The following is a 23,423-nucleotide window of genomic DNA, read 5'->3' on the forward strand; positions in this document are numbered from 1 at the left end:
GGGAGCGCCGCCGCGCTTCCCAAGCGGCGCACTATTCAGTGCGCCACCGGGCCGGCCCCCAGCTTATTGATTTTTACAAATGGAATATAGTCATGTAATCATCACCCAGATCAAGATAGAAAATATGACTGATACCCCAGAAGTCTCCTTTGTGGCCCTTCCCAGTCATTCCTCTCCCAAAAAGTTACTGCTGTACTGACTTACATCTTGATAGATTTTTTTAAAAAGTGTGACTTTTTTTCACTCAACATTATTTCTGTAAGATTCATCTATGTTGTGTTCAGCTGTAGTTCATTATTTTTCATTGCTAAATAATATTCCATTGTGGAACAATTTATCCATTCCACTAGTGATGTTAGATTGTTTCCAGGTTTGGTCTCTGGTGAATAGTGCTGCTGTGAACGTTCTTGTAAATGTCTTTTGGTACACATGTATGTGGATGCACATTTCTGAGTGGAATTGCTGAGTCATAAGGTGTGCATATGTTCAGCTTTGGTAGACACTTTTGGTAGATAATACCAAACTTAGATTTAAAAGTCCTAAATAGAGTATTAGCGAACTGAACCCAGCAATATATATACACACAGAAGATAATACTTTCCAACCAAGCTGAGCACAGGATGGTTTAATATTTGAAAATAAATCTATGTGATTCACCACATTATCACAATAAAGGAGAAAAATCATGTCAGTCGATAATCTCAGTAGATAAAGAACAGGGATATGCTCCTCTGTAACAGTATATTTATCACACTCAAGAAATATAAACTATTATCTAATATACAATGCACATACAGATTTCTCCAATTGCTCCAGTAATGTCCTAGCTGTTTTTGTTTTGTTTTTTTCATCTAGGTTCCAATCCAGGATCAAACAGTATTTAATTATCATGTATTATTGAATATATCACAATCTTAATACACACACAATAAAAGTGTAAAACTTAATTATTGTAAGGTGAATACCCTTCTAGTCCAATCTCATGAAAGGGGATAGACTCTAGCCATGCCCTTGCAAAAGTTTGTCACCTGCTGCTTCTCAAATACAACTCCCTCCTACCTGAGAGTAACTTATCCTGATTTTTATGATAATCACCTTTTTATTCATGGTTTAGTTTTACCTGTTTTTCAATATGGTTTTAGTCATATTTTAATAGTATAATTTAAATTATTAATGTCTAATTATAGTGTAATAATATTTTAATAATATTTTTAGTATGATAAAGGTCTCATAACCTATATGTTTCTCTACCAGTGTTTTTCTTTTTCCTTTTGTATTTGTGTGCTCAGTACATCACATCAGGAGGTGTATAATATCTGTCTCATTACTGATGATGTTAATTTTTCATCATTTGATTAAGGTATTGGCTAGGTTTTTCTACTATTTTTCCTTTTGTACAAGTTACTGTTTTTCATTTTGTAGCAGGTACTTTGAAACTATATAAGTATCCTGTTTTTCCTCATACTTTGATCTTAGTTTTGACAATCACTGATGATTTTTGCTCCAAACCATTTTTACTCTAATGCTTGCCAAATGCTGAGTTTTCTAACTTCATCATTCCATCTATAGTTTGTAGTTGGAATTCTACTAGAAGGCTTCCCATTCCCCCTTTTTTGGTGTGTATTTTATTTCAGCATTTTGTGTATTTTTATTTTATTCCATAATTAGAGATGGTCTGCAACTTCTATGATGGCTCAACTTAAGATTTTTTTTTTTTTTTTTTTTTTTTTTTTTTTTTTTTTTTTTTGTCTTTTTTTGACCGGTAAGGGGATTGCAACCCTTGGCCTGGGGCCGCCCGCGCCACACTCAGCCAGTGAGCGCACCGGCCATCCCTATATACGATCCGAACCCGAGGCGGGAGTGCTGCTGCACTCCCAGCACCGCACTCTCCTGAGTGAGCCACGGGGTCGGCCCTCAACTTAAGATTTTTTTTTTTTTTTTGTCTTTTTTTGACCGGTAAGGGGATTGCAACCCTTGGCTTGGTGTCGCCCGCACCACACTCAGCCAGTGAGCGCACCGGCCATCCCTATATAGGATCCGAACCCGAGGCGGGAGTGCTGCTGCACTCCCAGCACCGCACTCTCCTGAGTGAGCCACGGGGTCGGCCCTCAACTTAAGATTTTTTGACTTTACAATATGATGGTGGGAAAGCGATACACATTCAGTAGAAACTATACTTTGAGGATCCATATGATCATTCTGTTTTTCACTTTCAGCACAGTATTCAATAAATTACATAAGATATGTAACAATTATAAAATAGGCTTTGTTTTACAGGGTGTGCTAATGTAAGTGTTCTGAGCAGTATTAAGGTAGGCTAGGCTTAGTACGCTATGATGTTCAGTAGGTTAGGTGTATTAAATGTATTGTTGTCTTATATTTTCAACTTATGATGGGTTTATTGGGACATAACTCCATTGTTAAGTTGAGGAGCATCTGTATATAATCTGTTACTGTTTTTTTTTTTTNCCCGTGGCCTTGGTGTTATCAGCACCGCACTCTCCCGAGTGAGCCACGGGCCAGCCCTGTTAACTGTTGATATTTATTTTGATGTATGAATCGTCCCAGTTTAAGCCAGCGGCAGCCCTTCAAAATGGTGCCTGTGCCCTTTTAACATACCTTTTTCAGCACTTTCTGGTACAAGGTGTTTCAATTTATCTTGTACTTTTCTAGCCCCAGTTGGAGGTTGAATCAGCCATTTCTCTTAGGAGACCTGGTTCCGTGTAGTGGGTAATGGTATTCAGAAGCAAAGATCTTGGTGTCAGAATTGGTTTTTCTTTATATTTATCCTGTTTGGGGTTGTGGATCTTTTTGAATTCATGGCTTGATGTTTTCTGTGAGTTTTGGAAGAGTCTTGGCCATTACCTCTTTAAGCATTGCTTCGGTTCCATTCTGTCTCCTGTTTTTCCAGGACTCCAGCTACTCATATGGTAGAAATTTTCATTGTATCCCATGTTTCCCGTACGTCTCTTGTACACATTTCTGTATTTTCCTATCCCTTTTTCTTTCTGTACTTTAATTGTATTAATCTATAATCCTTCCCCCCACCCCCTTTTTTGGCATCTAGCCAGTATGGGATCTGAATCTTCAGCCTTGGTGTTATAACACTGCGCTTTAACCAACTGAGCTAAAAGCCCAGCCCTAAACTATGATCTTTTCTTCTGCTGTGTTTAACCTTGTATTAAGCCCATTTATTAAGATTCTCAACGTAAGTTATTATGTTGTTCAGTTGTAGTATTTCCACTTGATTTTAAAAAATAGATTGTACTAATCTAGTGAAATTCTTGATACCATCAGTGTTTAACATGTTAATCATAATTGCTTTAAAATCTGTGTCCGATATCTTTGTATCTAAATCACGTGTCTATTTCCATCGCCCCTCCCCCATTTTCGGTAATTTAAAAAAAATGTATGAAAGTAATTTGATCATCTGTTTATAAAGTTATGAAAACAGTAGTCTTAGATTCAGTAGCAATTACTTGATCTTACATCAATCAGCGTGTTGCTAAATTTTGTAACAAAACAACCCCCAAATCTCAGTGGTTTACAACAGGAAAGGCTTATTTCTTGCTCATATCACATTTTGGTTCCTGAATAACACAGTTATTTTCCATGGTTATTATGTTTTATATGTCTTATTCATTCTGGGGTCCAGGCTGAAGGAGAAGCCCCCATCAGGGATGTATTGACCTCATGGTCAAAGTTAAAGAGGGTATGGACTATGAACTGTATTTTATGAGTCTACTCGGGTCCGGGTCATGTCAAATTTGCTCACAGTCAGTTGGCCACAGCGAGTTATGTGGCCAAGCCTGCAGTTAATAGGGTGGAGAAGAGTATGTACTAATTCCATAGGGAAGCATTACAAGTTACATGGCAAGGGTAGGAATATATAATCTTTTCAGGGAGCAAAGAGTGAATGATTTGGAAGAAAAATACAATTTATCCCACTATCCTAAATAAAAACTGCCAGTTTTGAAAAAAGCTATATCTGGATGAAGATATGAATGCAAAGTTATTACTGATAAATTATAAACAGTAAGGAACTTTATGGTATATTCAGTGACATGTTAAGCAGTTATTAAAATGATCATTGTAATATTTAGCAACATAGGAGAATGCATTTAATGTAATATTAAGTGAAAAAGCAATGTACATATGTATGCACCCATTGAGCAATGCGCACACATCTCACATTAGTAAGAAGACAATGCGCACACATCTCACATTAGTAAGAAGATTGAAGATATAACATTGGTCATAGTTATTATAGGATGTGTAGCAATGCACACACATCTCACATTAGTAAGAAGATTGAAGATATAACATTGGTCATAGTTATTATAGGATGATAGACTGATAGATTTAGGGTGAATGATTTTTTTTTTTTCCAGACTTAAAGTTTTTGTAGTGCTGTTATTTTATAATTTAAAATAATTTTACCCTTATAAAAGGTTATTTTTCATTCTAAAAGGCATACACATGTATCAGAGAAACATTGGAAAATACAGAAAAGGGAATAAAAAAATAAGTTCTGGACCCATCTCCTAAAACCATTACTGTTACTATTTTTGGTGTGTTAAAAAAAATTAGTTATGTTAAAAAAATTACTCATTAGTCATTTATTGTATTGTCATGTTTCATTTCAGGTCCTGAAAATCCTTGGTTAGTTCAAGCTTATGTTTCAGCAGCTAAACACCCTTTTGCTTCTGTGGTGGCTCAGGAGGTTTTTCAGAGTGGAATCATTCCCTCAGATACTGACTTCCGTATCTACAGGGATTTTGGGAACATTCCAGGTATTCTGTCAATGGTTGTGGGCTATTGTGCAGCAGTGATTTATAAAAAGTAAGTTTTACTTCTTGAAAGTTTGTGAGTAAACAGCATTTTCTGAGAGCAGATTCTCTTGTGAGAGCTATACATTTTGACTCACTGAAACAGAGTTCCTAATATTATCCTTTTTTAAACTCTATACTAATTTAAATGCTTGCCTCCTATGGAATATGTCATCTTGCCCCACAGTGTGACAGAACAACAGGGAAGAACTGTTTAGCGCTTCATTCCCTAAAGATGGTAACAGATCCATTAGAGGTTGTTGTTGTCTTGCTTTGCCAACTACCTTGGTGACTTGCATTGCTTGTTTGAGGTTAAAGTTTATCTCTATGCTGTCAGGGATGTAGGTGGCAAAGTTTGACCTGCCAAACTCAATATTCCTACCCCTTGCCAGGTGACTTCTAATGCCTCCCTGTGGAGTGGTGTACTTCCTAAATCATTACGTATTGAATTAAATTATGTGCCATACCTATAGATTCTCTAAGAATTTGGGAGAGAGTTTACATCATTCGTTTATATATGTGACAAAGCAGTCATGCCACTGCTTTGACATTTTGTGTTTTATGAAGTTAATACAGTAAACAAATAGGCTGAAAGCAAAATTGATATTTAAAGGAAAATGACTTTTTTTTTTCTGTATGTCTTAGGAATAGACCTAGCTTTTATTGAAAATGGATACATTTATCACACCAAGTATGACACAGCAGACAGAATTCTAACAGATTCCATTCAGAGAGCAGGTTGGTGTTCTAATTTAAACTTTTGATATATGGTAAGATTAAATATTAAGGATGACCTATAAACCTATAATTATTCTGTGACCTGTGCATTAGCGAGGCATTGTGCAGTATGAATGAGTTAGGGCTTTGGTGTTAGAGAAACGAGAGCTTGAATTTTAGTCTTGCGGTCTAATTTAGCAATTAAGAACATAAGAACATTTCATTGTGAGGAACTGGAAAGAGGTTGACCTAGGGTTATGATAGTATTGCTGCGCAATAAGAACATATTGGACATGTGGCACTAGGACACATTTGGGCAGCTTGCCCGGGTGTAGAAAGCAGTTATGTTGATCCACAGTTGGGTAGTGAGAACAGGTGAGAGGGTTATAGGATAGGTATCAGAGAAGGACACAGGTGCAAGAGAGTTAAAAGTGCTTTCCAGAGAGATCTGGAGTAGTCTGAGGAGGTGAGTCTGGTGCAGAGCCTTAAAGAGTTGGTAGGATTTGGCCTGTGGAGAAAAGAGGATGTTCCAAGTAAGAGCACAGTATGGGTAGGGTGTGTTTGTGTGTGGGAGGCTGTTGATGAATAGACTGTCAGATTAGAATGGAAGTAGTATTTTCAGAAATAGGAATGAGGTAGAAGTGTATGGAGTAGAGAAAATTGTAGAAGGCTTTATAAATCAGAGAGAAGATGCTATATGAATAAGGAATCATTGAGGGCCTGAGCCCATGAATGAACTCATTAAGATGGCTTTAAATGCTGTTAGTCTGGGGAATGCAGTGGGGAGTGGGTCATGTGGCGGGGAGAGCCAGGAGTCAGAGCTGTTCTGACAGTAATTTAAGTGTGGAATAATGAGGACCCAGACGGTGGTGTTCACAACAGATAGAAATGAAAGGGGAGGGATGGAAAATTAGATACATTTGGAATATAAATTCAGCAGGACTTGACAGGTCGGATAGAAGGGAGGAATCACATGAACGGCAGCCAAGATGATCACCAAGTATAAAGCCTCGCTGGCTGGGGAAAGGCTGTGCCATTGTTTGTGATGGGGAAGTGGGAAGGCGACCTTCATCTAGAGCGGCAGTGGACAGGGAAAGGAGACTGGGAGTCATGTCAGATGTGTGAGACGGGGGTGTCTGTGGACCAGCCTGTGGAAAACAGATACAGTGTGAGAGCTCTTGGCAGAACTCGGTATGTGGGTTTGTGAATTAAAGGCATAGAGAAAACAACACGAGTATGGAGAATGGAAATGTCTTTTGGAGGAGTGAAGCAAAGGGAGAGGATTAAGACGGCTTTGGGAAAAACATTTTAAGGTAGAGAGAGAAGCCTGTGAAAGAGATCTAGTGGTAAGAGTGTGGTGTCCTAAGTGAAGAAAAAAAGAGAAAGTCAAGGATGGACGAGCAAGTCTTACTGCCCCTGTGTTAAAGTTTGAACTCATTCGTTTACTGATACAACAAATATTTGTTACAGACCTTTGATGTGCCAAGATTTGCCTGATAGGACTCCCCCTGCTTCTCCAGCATCATGCTGAATACTTTCTCTCCTCGCTCAGGACTTTTTTTTTGTATTTAGAACTTTCCCCCTCGTGGTCTTCACCTGCACAGTTCTCTCAGTCTGGACAGTCTCCCTTATTGGTAGCTAGCTCCTATACATCCTTTAGCGTAAATATCGCTTCTGCAGGGATGCTTGTCTGACTTCCCAAACTCCATTAGTCTCCCATGATACGTTCCCATGGGACTCTACTCCCTTCTTATTAATTCTTAACACGTTTGTAACAGCTTGTTTAGTGTCTGTGAGCTTTGTGAGAGGACTTTGTCTCTTGGTTCACCACTGAATTTTTGGTATCCAGAATAGTATCTTGTATAGTTAATATATATTAAATGAAGGAGACTAAGAAACAGCCTTTGGGTTTGCCAACAGTGAGGGTACAATTGACCATTGAGAACAGTTGTAATAGTACTGGCCAGCTGCCAAAAAAAAAAAAAAAAGTTACAATAGAGGGGAAAGGACAAAGGCCATTTGACTGAGCTTTGAAGTGGAGAGGAAATGGAGTGGGGGGCATGGACCTTATTTGAGAAATTTATTAAGAAAAGTGGGGGAGAACAGTAGGATGGGGGAAAACAATTTATGTTCACATTTTATTTCTTTATTCAAGTAGTATATAGTTTATTTCTGCTTTAAATAGTTGTACATGTAAATTACATTCAGATAGTTTATTCAACTTCATTGTCTTTCTTTTCTTTACAAATAGGTGACAACATTTTAGCAGTTCTTAAATATCTAGCTACGTCTGATATGCTGGCTTCTTCCTCTAAGTATCGACATGGAAACATGGTCTTCTTTGATGTGCTTGGCCTGTTTGTCATTGCCTACCCCTCTCATGTTGGCTCAGTAATAAACTACATGGTGGTAATGGCTGTTGTTTTGTATCTGGGCAAAAAATTGTTGCAGCCCAAACATAAGAGTAAGTATTTTCCTCTAAAACTGCAAATACTTGCATGGCTGTAGGATTTTTTGAAGTTTTTTAGTCAGTTTGCTTATATCTTCCCAAGAAGTGAAAAATCTTAAGAAAACAGCATTTGACTTATATTGTAAAAAATTCCTAAATAAATATTAAATTAATATACTCATTATACTTTTAGTTTTGGTGAAGCAGACAAGTTTTATGCACTTACATAAAACTTATGTCACACAGGAGCTATTGAAAAACGATTTGTATAGATTTACTTTTAAAGAAAAGTCCCATTACAAAGTCTTGTCCACACTACAGACCAAACAGCACACTGTTCTGAGGTATGAATGAACTGCTTTTGGTTAAATTGGTCCCTTCTACTTGAAATGTTTCTGCTTGAAATATTTCAGAGTCTAAATTATGCGCTGTTACAAGATAAAATATTCAGCAGCAATGTAAATAATCCTTTCTCACCAGTAATTTTTCCCATGCTCCTCATCTCCGTTTTTTTACCTTCTTTTAGCAAGATTTTATATGGAACTTTGCCTTCCATTCTTGCTAATATTTTGATACACAAAGCATCCCGAAGGGGGTGAAGATTAAGACTACCCATTTCCCTAGTAAGGAATGTATTTGAACTGTTCCTAGAAGACTTATCTCTGGGTTTTTAGTGTCCACAGACTCTCAATAAATGTTACTTGAATATTATTCTTTGATATCTTCCGTGTTCTTATGTTTAACAAACCTCAACACCAGGACATTTAAGTACTTTATGTTACAGTCGTGAATGTGCTTTAATGTTTGCCTTCTGACTGGCTATGTAATTGATTTGATGAAGATGGTGATCTCAGCTTTTTGTTTTCTCTTCATTAGCTGCTAACTACATGAAGGACTTCTTGTGTGGACTTGGCATCACTCTGATTAGCTGGTTCACTAGCCTTGTTACTGTCCTCATTATAGCAGTGTTCATTTCTCTTATTGGACAGTCTCTCTCATGGTATAACCACTTCTACGTCTCCGTTTGTTTGTATGGAACTGCAGCTATAGCCAAAATAATATTCATTCATACCCTTGCAAAAAGGCTTTATTATGTGGTAAGTATTAGGTATATTTATTGATTTCTGTTTTCTGCCTTCAAGGATTGAAGACAAACTCAAGTGGGATTAATCGTATTTGGCCTTTTGAACTATTAAAAATTGTTCAGCATGGTTAGAGAAAGCACTTCCACAACTGTGTTAATTTTCTGGAAGGTTTCTTATTCTGAGGGTTGTGTTGCAGAATTCAAATTAGGTTATAAAGTTGGACTGTAAACAGGGTTTAGGCTAGTGGTGACAGCAAGGCTTGTTAGCACAACCCTCTGATCTGCTTACTTTGCTGCAGTTTTTCTAACTATGTTCTTGTATCTACCAACCCTCCCTTGGCTCCCCCAGTTATTTATGTTTGAATATCTCTGTTCTCCACTGAAATGTAAGCTCCATGTGTTTTATTTATTGCTTTATCTGTGCTTAGGCAGTGTTTGACACATAGCATTTGTTGCCTAAAATGTTGCACTTAAAGGTTTCCATGTTTTTTTCACTTTTTCCTTTTAGCTATGTGTTATTGATGCAGATTCTAATAGCTTGCATGAGTGGTGACAGGGTTAAAGACACATTGCTAAGGAAAAAAGAAGGAAGGGAAGGAAATAGGGTTCCAAATGATTTATACTGATTTTTAGAGAATATTGTCATATTGCTATTGTTTCAACTGTATAAATTTGTTTGGTAAAAACAAAATTAGGAATTAGAGTTATGAAATAATAGGACTAAAGTTGAATTACAAAGAGAGAGTCATGGTTGCCGATTTTCTAAGTGAGTTAAAGGGGAAAGTCCTTCTTAGCTCCATTGTTGTTAAGACAGCCAATAGACACCTGTTTTTTTTTTTCAATTTGTCTTAATAGGGATTAGAATGGAGACATGGAACACTATAATCCAGCATCCTTCTACAAGGTCGTCTTTGGTATCCCAACCTTGGTCTCAGTTTTAGTTAATGTTGGGATATGGTCTGAGGAATCTTTCTTCTGTGTTAGCAGGCTCTACTGAAGAAAGTTTTCTTTGAAATTAGCCATCTGCTTATGGTTGAGCTCATAATTTTATCTTAGTGGCTTCAGTTTCCAAAAGAATTACACCATGGGACTCAATTTCACATGCTGCTGCCTTTTTTTTTTTTTTTTTTTAATTTTAATTTAAGGTTTTTTTCTTTCTTTTTTTCTTTTTCACATGCATATTCTTAGTGCAGCTATATGTAACCAGAATGTGGCTGACTGTTGTGGATTGGGGCACAGACAGAATAGAAATGCTTATTAAAATTCCATTTGCATTCACTAATTTCAGTGGTCTGATCATAACACTTTGGGCTGAAAGCATAATGGAAAGAGTAATGTGTTTCACTTTCATTTCACAAACATTCTTTAAGCACCCAGTAGCACCATGCTTAAAGACTGGTGATGCAGAGATTCGTTAAGTACGTGATCTCTTTCTTTGAGGAGGTCACATTTTCATTTGGGCAGATGCAGTCTCCACAGTAATTGCATAAACTGTGGGATGATGTGAAATAGAATGACACATACACAGTGCTACAGGAATACAAGGGCAAGAGAGAAGAATTTTGCCTGTGGAAGTCAAGAAGCTTTATGAAGGAGGTGGTGTCATTTGAATGGAGCTTTTGAAGCATGAGTAGAAGTTTGCCAGATAGAGAACACATTGATGAGCAGTCACAGCTGGGAATATACAAGATACATTTGGGTCATAGCCAATAAAAAGTCCAATGTGGTAAAGACAAGGTGACAGCACAATAACTGGAAAAGTAGGCCAGGGTAAAGTTGGAGCATTACCCTAAAAATCATTGAGGCCACCACTGAAATGTTCTCAGCAGGATAGTGTGTGAGAGAATTTGTTATTTAGTAAGAAAACTCTAGTAACAGTATATAAAATGGATTGGAATGGGGCACGGGTAGGAGGAGTAAATAGAGGTGAGGATGAAAATAGATTTGAGGGTTGTTTGTTTTATCTTTGGTGTGGTTTGGGCATTTAATATAAAACATTTTCAGTTATTTCAGTTTTCATTGCTAGATCTTTGATTTCAAATATCTGAATGGCATTCAGCTTCAGAATGAATCCTAAGAATTATTTTTTTCTTTTTAAAGACCAAACCTCTTGAGCAGCACTGTGTTCCGTGTCTAAGTATTTAATGACTATAGCCTATTTGTCATTGTCCAAGGGGGAGGGGAGTTGTCAAATGAACTTGAACTTGTTTTGAAAACATATGACAGAAACTCTTTTGAACTCTTGAAGTAGAGTTTCCTATAAAAAACAAGCCCTGGGTTATGCAGAAAGAAGAAGGCAGAGGAAGGAGAAACTTAAAATATATCTATTTCCATTTTGGTATTTATGCACTGTAATTATAACTTTGATGTTTGCATTAATAGAATTCCTTGTGCAGATGTTAAAATGTATTAAGTTCATATGGCAACTTTCTTCTGAAGAGTGCAAGGTGCTGCATAGGAACCCTCCGACTTCAAGTCTCAAAAAATATAGACCAAATTTTATAATGTGAAAGCACCAGGAGTACAAGAAAGGGGTACAAGACCAACTGTAAAAAGAAAAGACTCAGAAAATCAAGTCAAACCCCAGCTTGCTTTAAAGGTCCTGCAGTTTTCCAGGTGTGCTATTGGTTGTTCTGCAGGAGTTTGTAATGTTCCTTCAGAGGTTATTTCTCTAGTTTGCTTGAAACAGTCTTTGGAAGTTGCATAAACAGAAAAACTTACAGAGATTAATGTTATTAGGAGAGTCCTTTCTTCTGTTTGGGAATTTTTCCAAAGGTTACTTTTAGCCTAGTGGAAGAAAAGCACAGATTAAATATAAGTAATGGTATTGCTTTCACTCTATTTTGTTAGATTGCCCTTTCCTGTGCAGCAATTTGGATTTATTACTTCATGATAGGAGGTAGCTTTGTCTGTGTTTACTTTGTCAGCTTAAAGGGTAGACATTCCTTAAAACAAAATGTAGCTCTCCTGAGTGGCGGAAATTGTATTACAATAAAAGATCTTTATGAATGACCCACGAATGAGACTACTTGTATATTTTTCTTTCTTGCAGAATGCCAGTGACCAGTATCTGGGAGAAGTATTTTTTGACATCTCGCTGTTTGTGCATTGTGGTTTTCTTGTAACTCTCACTTATCAAGGACTTTGCACAGCATTTATTAGTGCGGTCTGGGTAGCATTTCCATTGCTCACAAAGCTTTGCGTGCACAAGGACTTTATGCAGCATGGTAGGGTATTTTTGGTTTTGATACAAATGGGGAAATACCTTAAGATACATAAGATAAGGCTTCCAGGGGGTATTTGTTTTTTGTTCTTATTAAGTAGGCTTTCTAAATCGTTACTGTTTTTTTCATGCCACACACACAGATTTTTATCTTCTACCTTATACCCCATGACATTCTTATGTTATGAACACATGCTAATATATTACTTGTGTATTTTGTTTAACTGTTAGTTGTATTTTATTGTCTCTGGGTGGAAGTGTCTTATCTCACTAGATAATATATACCTAAAGGACAAGAGTCACATCTAACCTAATTTCTGTTAGGTGCCAAGGTACACCAGTACTGTAAAACTCTGTATCTCACTGTGGAATTTCTTAGATGTGTGTTTTTCTTCTCTTTTTCCATAGGTGCCCAAGGAAAATTTATTGCCTTTTACCTTTTGGGGATGTTCATTCCATATCTTTATGCATTGTACCTTATCTGGGCGGTATTTGAGATGTTTACACCTATCCTTGGGAGAAGTGGTTCAGAAATCCCACCTGATGTTGTGCTGGCGTCAATTATGGCTGGTTGTACGATGATTCTCTCTTCCTATTTTGTAAGGAAGAAAATTTCGTTGTCATTTTTCTTCTTCATTTTTTTTTATGTGAATATGTGATGAGTTTAACTGTACTAGAATCTATGGAATAGTATTGTTTATACTTTATTGAGAAAGTCTTAAGCAAAAGAAATGATGAATGGCTATGCATCTTGTCGATTTGGTATGGTAAGAAAATATAGAATGGGGATTTTTGTTATGGCTGTATTTTTAATTTTTTAAACTTTTCCCTCCCCATCCTCCCAAGTCCTCTGATTATACCTCTTTTCAAGTAGCCTTTCAGACTATCTGAATGTGAATTCACAGAATGCATACCAAGTGAGAATTGCTAGAGATTGCCTGGTAGTGAGCTTTTAGAATGATTCCTAATAGTGTGTTTTAAACTTACTAATTAGAGGCAAGTGTTAATAAATACATGGTAGTTTAATTAGTGCCGTTAGAGTGAGTGAAGGAGGACCAATTCTGATGAGGCTTTTTTCATTATCATTCCACTACCCTGTTGCTAGTGCATCTCAGTTCATTAATTGAGTCTGTCTCCTTGGGTTATGTACGGTTAGGACACTCAAACATGCCTTCGCTTGCCAAGTAGTGAAAGAGTATCACAGGCCTTGTCAGTCCTCATTTTGCTTTGTCAGCATCCTGCCCTAGGAGGGAGAGCTCCATTTTCTGTCCCTGTCCTTGGGTTATGTACGGTTAGGACACTCAAACATGCCTTCGCTTGCCAAGTAGTGAAAGAGTATCACAGGCCTTGTTAGTCCTCATTTTGCTTTGTCAGCATCCTGCCCTAGGAGGGAGAGCTCCATTTTCTGTCCCTGCTTCTCTTCCCTTGGGACTCTACAGAAGGAAGGAAAGATAATGATGGAGAGTTTAAGACCAGTCCCCGCTTTGGAGGAGCATGCCCTAGGCAGGGTTCTGCTCTTTGCATGGTATCCATACTTCCAAGACTCAGGCCGGGCCCCTCTGCAGAAGGCAGGCCTCTGCTTTGTGGCTGTTTTAATTGGCATTCCCAAGAATAAGTGCTTACTGAATACCCATAGGTACACCTTGATATTGGAGGCTAGAGGACCAAATAGAAAAGGAGTTGTAGCTTTATTATAGTTCTTTTCTCCATGGAAATAATAGAGTTTTTCATATTGACACAGTAAAGGGCATCTCATATGGAAGTTAGGTTCTAAAGACAGCAGGTAAGGAGAACACCAAACACATGCTCAGCGTCATCTATGGAAGTCCATTAAGTAGCCAGTAAAGCTCTGTATACGTGGCTTTGCGTATCTAACCCTGGGGAATAATTCTTATGCACATTACTATTATTATTCGTAAAAAAATTTTGTCCATTTTATGTACATTATTGTTTGAGGTTGGCTACTAGTCCTAAAAGAAATCTGAGCATTTCTACCATTGTACCTTTAAGATAATGATTAAGGCCTTGTAGGTATTTGCAAAGATGGATGGAAAGTTCTAAAATGTTCTTCGTTGCCTGCAAGGTTTACTTCTTTTGGTTTTAATATTAACCCTTAAATCCTCTGTACTTGTTAATAGATAGGTTTGCTGTTCTGAGGATTTAAGGAGATCATCATCTATAGATTAGGTTCTAACATAAAGTCACTAAGTTTTGAACTGGACCCCCCACATGTATTTATTAAATTATAGTCAATGAACAGAAGCTGTCGATACCCATAAAAGATGACCCAACTGTGGGACATTTGATTTCTGTTCCATTGATCATATGGAAGGAGGCAAAATGAACCCTGGAAACTCTGACTGTGAAAATTGAAAATGTCCCCAAAGCATGGAAATCTTGGAAGTGAAGAAAGAGGATTAAGGTGTATTATCTTCTAAATTATATTTTATTAGGAAAGCTTTTGGAAAGAAGAGCGCCTCTTGGAATACTTTAACAACCTCATTTCATTTTCATTGTAATGTGAAATAGCTCTGCTGCTCTTTGATCCTGTGGGTTATCGTTATTTTCATCATTTTCTTATTTAAGTGTAGCTGTGTAAAAGATAGTGGCTTATGAATAGAGAGACTATTCTCCTTGGGTAATGGAGAATTGAACAATAATGCCTATTTCAGAGAGCTTTTCTTTCAGTCCTTGGGGATTTATTAAATATATTTTCTAGAAAGCAATTAAATTCCTGTCAAGTGATTCGTTAACGGGTTTGCTGGGGTTGCTCTTTGCTGGGCTGTCATGGTTATATTGATTGAACGAGAACTGAAGTGGGACTGCTGATAGGAGTGGAAACAGGAGACTCAGAGAGAAAGTTCAGAGCCATCAGCACACACTGGACAGTTCAGGGTCCCTCTCCTGCTTCTCTTAATTTTATTTTGCTTGCATTTCAGAACCTAGAATGACATAGGATGCAACATTTAAGACAGAAATGGAATTGTCAAGGTGATTAACAGTAGAATCCAAACACTTTGTCACTTTATGGCCATTCCCTCCTCCTCCTCTTCTCCTTCATTCGTGATTGCCATTTCATTTATACCATTACCAAACCTCTTCCAGTAGATGGGTGGAAGAGGCAGAAGATGAGCCTCATGATTTGGAGAAGAGGGAATGTAGATGTGGAAACTGTGAGCTGAAAGTGAGGGTTTAGGACAACTTTGGGTAGTAGCTGGCTTGAGAATGCCAGGAGTCACAGCATTATGACATTATTACCTAAAAGACTCTGTTCCTAAACTTACCAGCCTTCCAGTGGAGGGGAAATTTATTACTTGACAGGACATTGAAACTCTGAGGAGCCGTATTTTCGATCTTGTGACTATTAGGAGAGAGAGCAGATAGGGTGACAAATTGTGTTTTGCTTACTGCCGTAAGTCCTCAGGTACTTTATTTTTGTACTCATAGTGCACGAATGTAAGATCTTTGACCTTTAGACCACTGTTGTTTTGTTAGAGATTACCCTAGATGAGATATTGGTACACTGTATGAAAGTCCTTTAACTTTACATAGTAGAGTAGATGGTAGGCTATGAATACTTGCTTAATTTTTCATTTTCATCTCAAAATATTTTCACATTCATGTTCTTTACTTCTGTGTTTACTGACACCAGGGGGTGGGCAATAAACTAAAGAAGGCAAAAGGGGGAGCTGGGTTTAGATCATTGTTTTTCGAAGTGGACATATTCTGTGAATTGTGTGTGTCCTATGCAGTTTTTAATTCAGTGATTTAATCACAGTTTAAAAGCTAAGATAAGTATATTTAGGATTTTTTTGGATGTCAGCCTTGAGACTGAGCCATTCACTTTTACTACTAACAAATTCAGATTTGTTGTTTTGATTGAGTTGACATTGGTTGACTTATCACCTAACGGAACAGTATTACTTTGTAATGCACTTTTTCCTTATACACAAGTCTGCAGGCAAAACATCTAAATGCTAGTTTAGGTGAATCCAACACTTTGGCACATTGCAGAAGCATTATGGGTGGAATTTGAGTTTTAATGAAATAGATCTGTTTATGCTTAAAAAGCTTATCTCTGGTTATTTAATGAAAGCTTTGATGTCATAATGTTTGGTACAGTTAGTTAAATGGTGCCTGCTATGCAGTGTTAACTATCTCAGGGCACTGATAGAATTAGTAATAAAATAAGGTAATGGTTTGGCTGGTGACACATCTGCATCCTTTATTCTATTAGCTGATTGAGCAGAGACACTGTGCTTGACTTCCTTTTTCCTTAGTGTTTTCTGTCAAAAAAACCCCAATATGTCATGATGGTGACCATCATGGCTGATTAGAAGAATCTATCATTTTCTAGGCTCTGAGGTGTGATGGGAATCCCATAGAATTCATGTTTTGTTTATTTTAATGTTGGAGTATGTTACTACATGCTGATAAGTTTTCTTCATTGTCTGTTAGGTACATACCTGTTACAAAATAAAGTCAGTTAAAAATGCCTTTCTGCCACTGGCATGAATTTGTAATTTTTCTATTTTTGTGTTTTGTGTTTTAGATTAATTTCATCTACCTTGCCAAAAGCACAAAAAAAACCATGCTAACTTTAACTTTGGTATGTACAATTACATTCCTCCTTGTTTGCAGTGGAACTTTTTTCCCATACAGCTCCAATCCTGCTAATCCAAAGCCAAAGAGAGTATTTCTTCAGGTAAGAGCAGTTTTACATGAGCTATTTGAGATTCTGGAGAGGAAAAGCCTTGTACATTTTGGGCTTCACGAGTCAACAGGAAACTCAACTGACTTTTCTGCTGTTGACCTATTTAGTTGAACTCAACTTTTTTGTGTCTAAAGCACTGAGGAAAAGACTGACCATCAAGAGCCATTATCAGCTATACATACTTCTCCCAAGAGACCTAATTGGAGATGTTCGCTTGTTGTCAGTGCTGCTCTAATTGTACACCTGTACCTATGTGGAAAGACGAGAGCAGATATTATTGTAGCATGCAGTAATAAGCTTTTAGAAAGGCAGATTGTGGGCCGGCCCCATGGCTCACTTGGGAGAGTGCGGTGCTGGTAGTGCTGAGGCCACGGGTTCGGATCCTATATGGGGATGGCCAGTGTGCTCACTGGCTGAGCATGGTGCAGACAACACTGTGAGGAGGGTTGCGATCCCCTTACCGGTCAGGGGGAAAAAAAAAAAAAAAACAGATTGTAAAAATGTCTGCAGGTTGAGGAAAAATCTGAACTATTAACTGGCAGAATAAAATAGATGTTTTAGAAAGCTAGTAAAATTGATCTTAAGTAACATTCAAAATATATCATAATCAAAATAACTTACAAAGAGATTAATAAAAGGAGATTTGGAACTTTCTTTAGGTTTCAGGTTTTTCTCCAAACTTTTTAGAGCTTGTACTACAAAGCCTAAGCTCCATTTCCAGTCATCTGTTGTGGAGTGGCCAAACAGAAATGCCAAAGGAGTTATAACCTAGATAATTATTTAAGGACTTTGAAAAATTAAAAATATTTGAATTTGGGGGCTTTTGAAATGGGGCCAAATATTCTTTGCTTATGGTCTTGAAGGATACAGTGATACATTTTATGTGACAAATTTTACAGTTTGTAAAACCTTTAGTAAAGAACAGATAGTTTTTAGGAGGTTCAGTGTGTTTTCAGTGATGTGCTATTTTTTATAATTATGTCAATAGTATTTAGCTAGATTTTTGTTTTTAAAAACACCTGTTTTGATTTGTTTTGGCATCTCTTCTTCCCCTGTGTCAGACGTTGGCAAACTTTTCCTGTAAAACAGCAAGATGATAAACATTTTAGGTTTTGCTAGCTATACAGTCTCTCTCATAGCTACTCTTTTTTACAGAGCAAAAGCAGCTATACCTAAACAAATGTGTGTGACCAGTTCCAGTAAAACTTCATTTATAAAACAGTCAATGGGCAATTTGGTCTGTTGGCCGGTCAACCCCTACCCTATGCAATTCTTGTTCTTTTCCTGTTTGATAGTCTTCAGCCTGGTTTTGCTGTTAATAAAGCTATTCCAAAATGGAGCATGGTGCCTCTCTATAGAATTATGTTAGGCACAAGTCTGTCATCTAGTGGTGAGCTGCGATTCCTGTTTACTCTGCACATGAATTAGCTTCATGTAATACACTGAAAGGAAAATGTATGTGTATTTATATATGTGCTTAGGATATTTTTGTTTTAAATGCTTGTCTAAGAGGAGTTTTAACATTCATGTCTTTTGAATCCAAAGTAGGTTTTCAAAAAATTTTATATGAAATTTAAAGATATAAATATATTTGTAAGATACAATATAACAATTATGTATATAGTCATCATTCAGTTTGAAAGAAAGAGTGCTAGCAGGACCTTAGAAACCTTTAGTGTCTCTTTTCTCTTGCTTCATATCCATATCATTTCTTGGTATTGTTGCACATACTCACTTTTTAAAAAATCTGGGGTGGAATATGATTGAACTATTTGAAACGGTAGTTTTCTCATTAGTCTTGTTCTTTTCAGCATATGACTAGAACATTTCATGACTTGGAAGGAAACGTAGTTAAACAGGACTCTGGAATATGGATTAATGGGTTTGATTATACTGGAATGTCTCACATAACCCCTCACATTCCCGAGATCAATGATACCATTCGAGCTCACTGTGAGGAGAATGCACCCCTTTGTGGTTTCCCTTGGTATCTTCCAGTGCACTTTCTCATCAGGTCGGTTTATTACTTTTCTGCCTAAGTTTGTTCTCATGTCCTATCACTGTTTCAGCATTCTGTTATTTCAACTGTTAGCCTTAACTCACAAGTGACATTTATACTATTTTTCTTTCACTATAGCACTTCTATTTCTTTAGTGGGATAAAGCACTCAGAAGAGTAGTTTTTCTTTTTCTTTTTAATTTTAATTTATCGGTATGCAATGTAGTTGATTTTCGTGTCCCTTTACCAATTCCACCTTTTCCAGCCCCCTCTCCTTGTCTCCCCCTCCATCAACATCATATTTGTTCACTGTCTTAACCAGTTCAAGGAATTATTGTGATTGTCGTGTCTTCTTTTCTTTTTTTCTCCCTCTGCCCCATTTGTTTGTGTATGTATTTTTATTAGCTCCCACATGTAAGTGAGAACATGCAGTATTTCTCTTTCTGTGCCTGGCTTATTTCACTTAATATAATTTTCTCCAACTCCACCCATGCAAATGGTAGTATTTCAAAAAGTCTTTCTTCTAGAAACTGGAGTTGTTAGAATGGGTGGCCCTCCTAACTATTATAATAGGTAGCAGTTAAGCATCAATCTCAAGTTTTGTTTCTGGGAAATACGATTTGGCAGTGAAGAACTGGAGAAGAAATAGGGTGGGTAGTGGAATCAAGATCACCTAGGGAACTCCTATGTTTGTAACATTGGGAGGATTTTATTAAACAGTGGCCTGGGTGTCAGAGGAGCTGGCATTGTTGATCATATCCATCAGAGTTTATTTTCATACCCCAGAATGTGTGCATATATTCTGAACACTTCCATGAGTTATAGATAGATATCAACTAATAAAGCTAACTTTCCAAAATAGGAAAAACTGGTATCTTCCTGCCCCAGGAGTTTCTCCAAGAAATCCTGCTCATTTCAGACTTCTTTCCAAAGAAGAGACACCTTGGGATTCTATAAAGTTGACCTTTGAAGCAACAGGTGAGTCATATGAGTTTGTTCTTTCCACTTCTTGTTAAACTTTTAAATAAGTTGCATGTATGTTTTTCCCTCAGATGTACTACACCGACCAGCAACTTAGGAAGAGCTTATAGTGATTCTAAAAGCAAATGAAGCTGGTTATGCTTTCTTAAAGAAAATTTAATAGATTTTATTTTATTTCATATACTTATTTGCCATCTGTGTATATACTTTTGTAATGTGTCTGTTCAGATCTTTCGTTAATTAATTAATTGGGTTGTTTGTTTTCTTATTGTTGAATTTTATGAGTTCTTTGTATATTTGGGATACAAGTCCTTTATAACTTGTCCTTTGGAAATATTTTCTGCCAGTCAGGCTTGTCTTTTCATTCTCTTAATAGTGTCTTTTGCAGAGCAGATGTTCTTAAATTTAGTAAAGTGCAACATAGTTTTTATTTTGTGGATCATGCCTTTGATGTTGTATCTAAAACTTATCACCAAACCCAAGGTTCCTTGATTTTCTCCTGTGTTATTTCCTAGAAGTTGTTTAGTTTTGCATTTTCCTCTTTGGTCTATGATCCATTTTGAGTTAATTTCTGTAAAAGATGTAAGGTCTTTGTCTAGATTCATTTTTTTTGCATGTAGATGTCCAGTTATTGAAAAGACTGTCCTGTCTCTATTGAATTCTCTTTGCTTCACTGTCAGAGATCAATCGATTATATTTGTTTGGGTCTATTTCTGGGCTCTCTGTTCTGTTCCATTGATTGATTATTCTTTTGCCATTACCTCACTATCTTAATCACTGTAGCTATATAGTAAGTCTTGAAGTTGGGTAGTATCAGTCCTCCAACTTTGTTCTTCTCCAGTATTGTGTTCTGTCTTTTAACTTTTCATATAAACTTTTAGAATTAGTTTGTCACTATTCATAAAATAACTTGCTGGGGTTTTGATTGGGATTGCATTGAATCTATAGATCAAGTTGGGAAGAAACAACATTTTAACAATATTGACTTTCCCTATCCATGACATGGAATATCTCTACATTTATTTATATCTTGTTTGATTTCTTTCATCAGAGCTTTGTAATTTCCTCATGTAGTTCTTGTACATGTTTTGTTAGGTTTATTCCTAAGTAGTTCATTTTGGGGTGCTAATGTAAATGGTATTGTTCATTGATGGTATATAGGAAAGTAATTGATTTTTGTATATTATCCTTGTATCCAGGAACCTTGCTGTGATCGCTTATAGTTCTAATTGTTTTTTGTCAATTCTTTAGATTTTCTACACAGATGATCATGTCATCTACAAACAGTTCTTTCCAACTTGTGTATCTTGTATTTACGTTTTTTGTCTTTTTATATTACTTAGGACTTAAGTATCATTTTGAAAAGGAGTGGTGAGAGGGGGCATCCTTGCCTTGTTCCTGATCTTAGTGGGAAAGCTACTAGTTTCTTACCACTGAGTGTGATGTCAGCTATAGGTATTTTGTGGATGTTCATTATCAGGTTGAGGAAATTACCAATTTCTAGTTCGTTGAGAGTTTTTACCATGTGTGGGTATTGGATTTTGTTAGATGCTTTTATTGCATCTGGCGATATGATCATGTGATTTTTCTTCTTTAGCCTGTTGGTGTAATGGATTACATTAATTGATTTTTTATTTGAACCAGTCTTGTATACCTGGGATAGATCCCACTTGGTCATGCGTTTTTTACACATTGTTGGGTTTGATTTGCTGATATTTTGTTGATCATTTTTGCATCTATATTAATGAAAGATACTGATATATAGTTTTCTTTCTTGTAATATCTTTGTCTCATTTTGGTATTAGGGTAATGGTATTAGGGTAATGCTCCCAGAATGAGTTTGGGAGTATTCCCTCTGCCTCTGTCTTCTGAAAGAGATTGTAGAGAATTGATGTAATTTTTTCCTTAAGTGGTAGAATTCACCAGTGAACCCAGCTGGGCCTGGTGCTTTCTATTTTAGAAGGTTATTAGTTATTTATTCTATTTTTAGAATAGATCCAGGCCTACTCAGATAGTCTGTTTCTTAGTGTGAGTTTTGGCAGATTGTGTCTTTCAAGGAATTCGTTCATTTCATCTCATCTAGGTTATCAAATTTGTGGGCATATAATTGTTCATGGTCTTACTTTATCCTATTAATGTTCAAGGGATCTGTAATGATGCCCCCTTTCTTTTCTGATATTAGTGATTTGTGTCTTTTCTCTTTTTTTCTTGGTTTGCCTCGCTAAGGACTTATTGATTTTATTGATCTTTCCAAGAACCAGCTTTAGGTTTAGTTGATTTTCTCTATTGATTTTCTGTTTTCATTATTTTTGTTCTAGTTTATATTATTTCTTTTCTTCTACTTCCTTTGGGTTTAATTTGCTCTTCTTTTTCTAGTTTCGTAAGGTGAAGGGTTACGTTATTGATGTTAGATCATCTTTTCTAATATATGCATTCAATGCTATAAATTTCCTTCTAGCATTGCTTATGCTCCATCCCACATATTTTAAGTTGTATTTTCATTTTAATTTAGTTCAAAATATTTTAAAATTTTTCTGGAAACTTCTTTGACCCATTTATTTGGAAGTGTGCTCCTTAATCTCCAAATAATTTGGGATTTTCCAGCTATTTTTCTGATATTGATTCCTAGTTTAATTCCATTGGGTCTGAGAGCATATTTATATGATTTCTATTCTAAATTTGATAAGGTGTGCTTTATGGTGCAGGATGTGATGTTCCATGTAAGCTTAAAAACAATGTGTATGCTGCTGCTGTTGGGTGAGGATTCAAAAAGTGTCACTTATATCCTGTTGATTGATGTTGTTCAGTTAACTATATATTCTTACTGATTTTCTGGATGCTGGATTTATTAATACTGAAGAAGGTGTGTTGAAGTCTCCAACTGTAATTGTGAATTTGTCTATTTCTTCTTCAGTTCTGTGAGTTTTTGTCTAACCTCTTGACACTGTTATTAGGTGCATACATATCAAGGATTGGTATATCTTCTTAGAGAATTTACCCTTTATTGTTATGTAATGCCCCTCTTCATCTCTGATAATTTTCTTTGCTCTGAAGTCTGCTTTGTCTAAAATTAATATAGTTCTCCAGCTTTCTTTCTTTCTTTCTTTCTTTTTTTTTTGTCCTTTTTGAGACCGGCCACACCGCGCTCAGCCAATGAGCACTATGAGCACACCGGTCATCCCTATATAGGATCCGAACCTGCGGTGGGAGCGCTGCTGCGCTCCCAGCACCGCACTGTCCCGAGTGCGCCACGGGCTCGGCCCTCCAGCTTTCTTTTAATTAATGTTAGCATGGTATATCTTTCTCCATCCATTTACTTTTAATCTATATGTGTCTCCATATTTAAAGTGGATTTCTTGTAGACAACAAATAGTTGGATCTTGGTTTTTTTTTTTTTTTTTTTTTTTTTTTTTTTTTTTTTTTTTTTT

The 23,423-nt window shown here is 36.7% G+C and overlaps 1 protein-coding gene across 1 annotated transcript in view; it reads left to right on the top strand.

The window, feature by feature from the left end:
* Positions 1–23,423, top strand: part of ERMP1 (endoplasmic reticulum metallopeptidase 1) — a 68,439-nt gene that overhangs the window by 15,224 nt on the left and 29,792 nt on the right. Inside the window, exons 4-12 of the mRNA XM_008568638.1 lie at positions 4,647–4,793; positions 5,475–5,567; positions 7,798–8,010; positions 8,872–9,092; positions 12,132–12,306; positions 12,711–12,901; positions 16,855–17,007; positions 18,828–19,030; positions 19,877–19,992. Of these exons, the coding sequence (XP_008566860.1) occupies positions 4,647–4,793; positions 5,475–5,567; positions 7,798–8,010; positions 8,872–9,092; positions 12,132–12,306; positions 12,711–12,901; positions 16,855–17,007; positions 18,828–19,030; positions 19,877–19,992 (1,512 nt within the window). The remainder of the gene's footprint in view (positions 1–4,646; positions 4,794–5,474; positions 5,568–7,797; positions 8,011–8,871; positions 9,093–12,131; positions 12,307–12,710; positions 12,902–16,854; positions 17,008–18,827; positions 19,031–19,876; positions 19,993–23,423) is intronic.

The sequence above is a fragment of the Galeopterus variegatus genome, unplaced genomic scaffold (genome assembly GCF_000696425.1).
Source record: "Galeopterus variegatus unplaced genomic scaffold, G_variegatus-3.0.2 Scaffold427, whole genome shotgun sequence".
Lineage (NCBI taxonomy): Eukaryota > Metazoa > Chordata > Mammalia > Dermoptera > Cynocephalidae > Galeopterus > Galeopterus variegatus.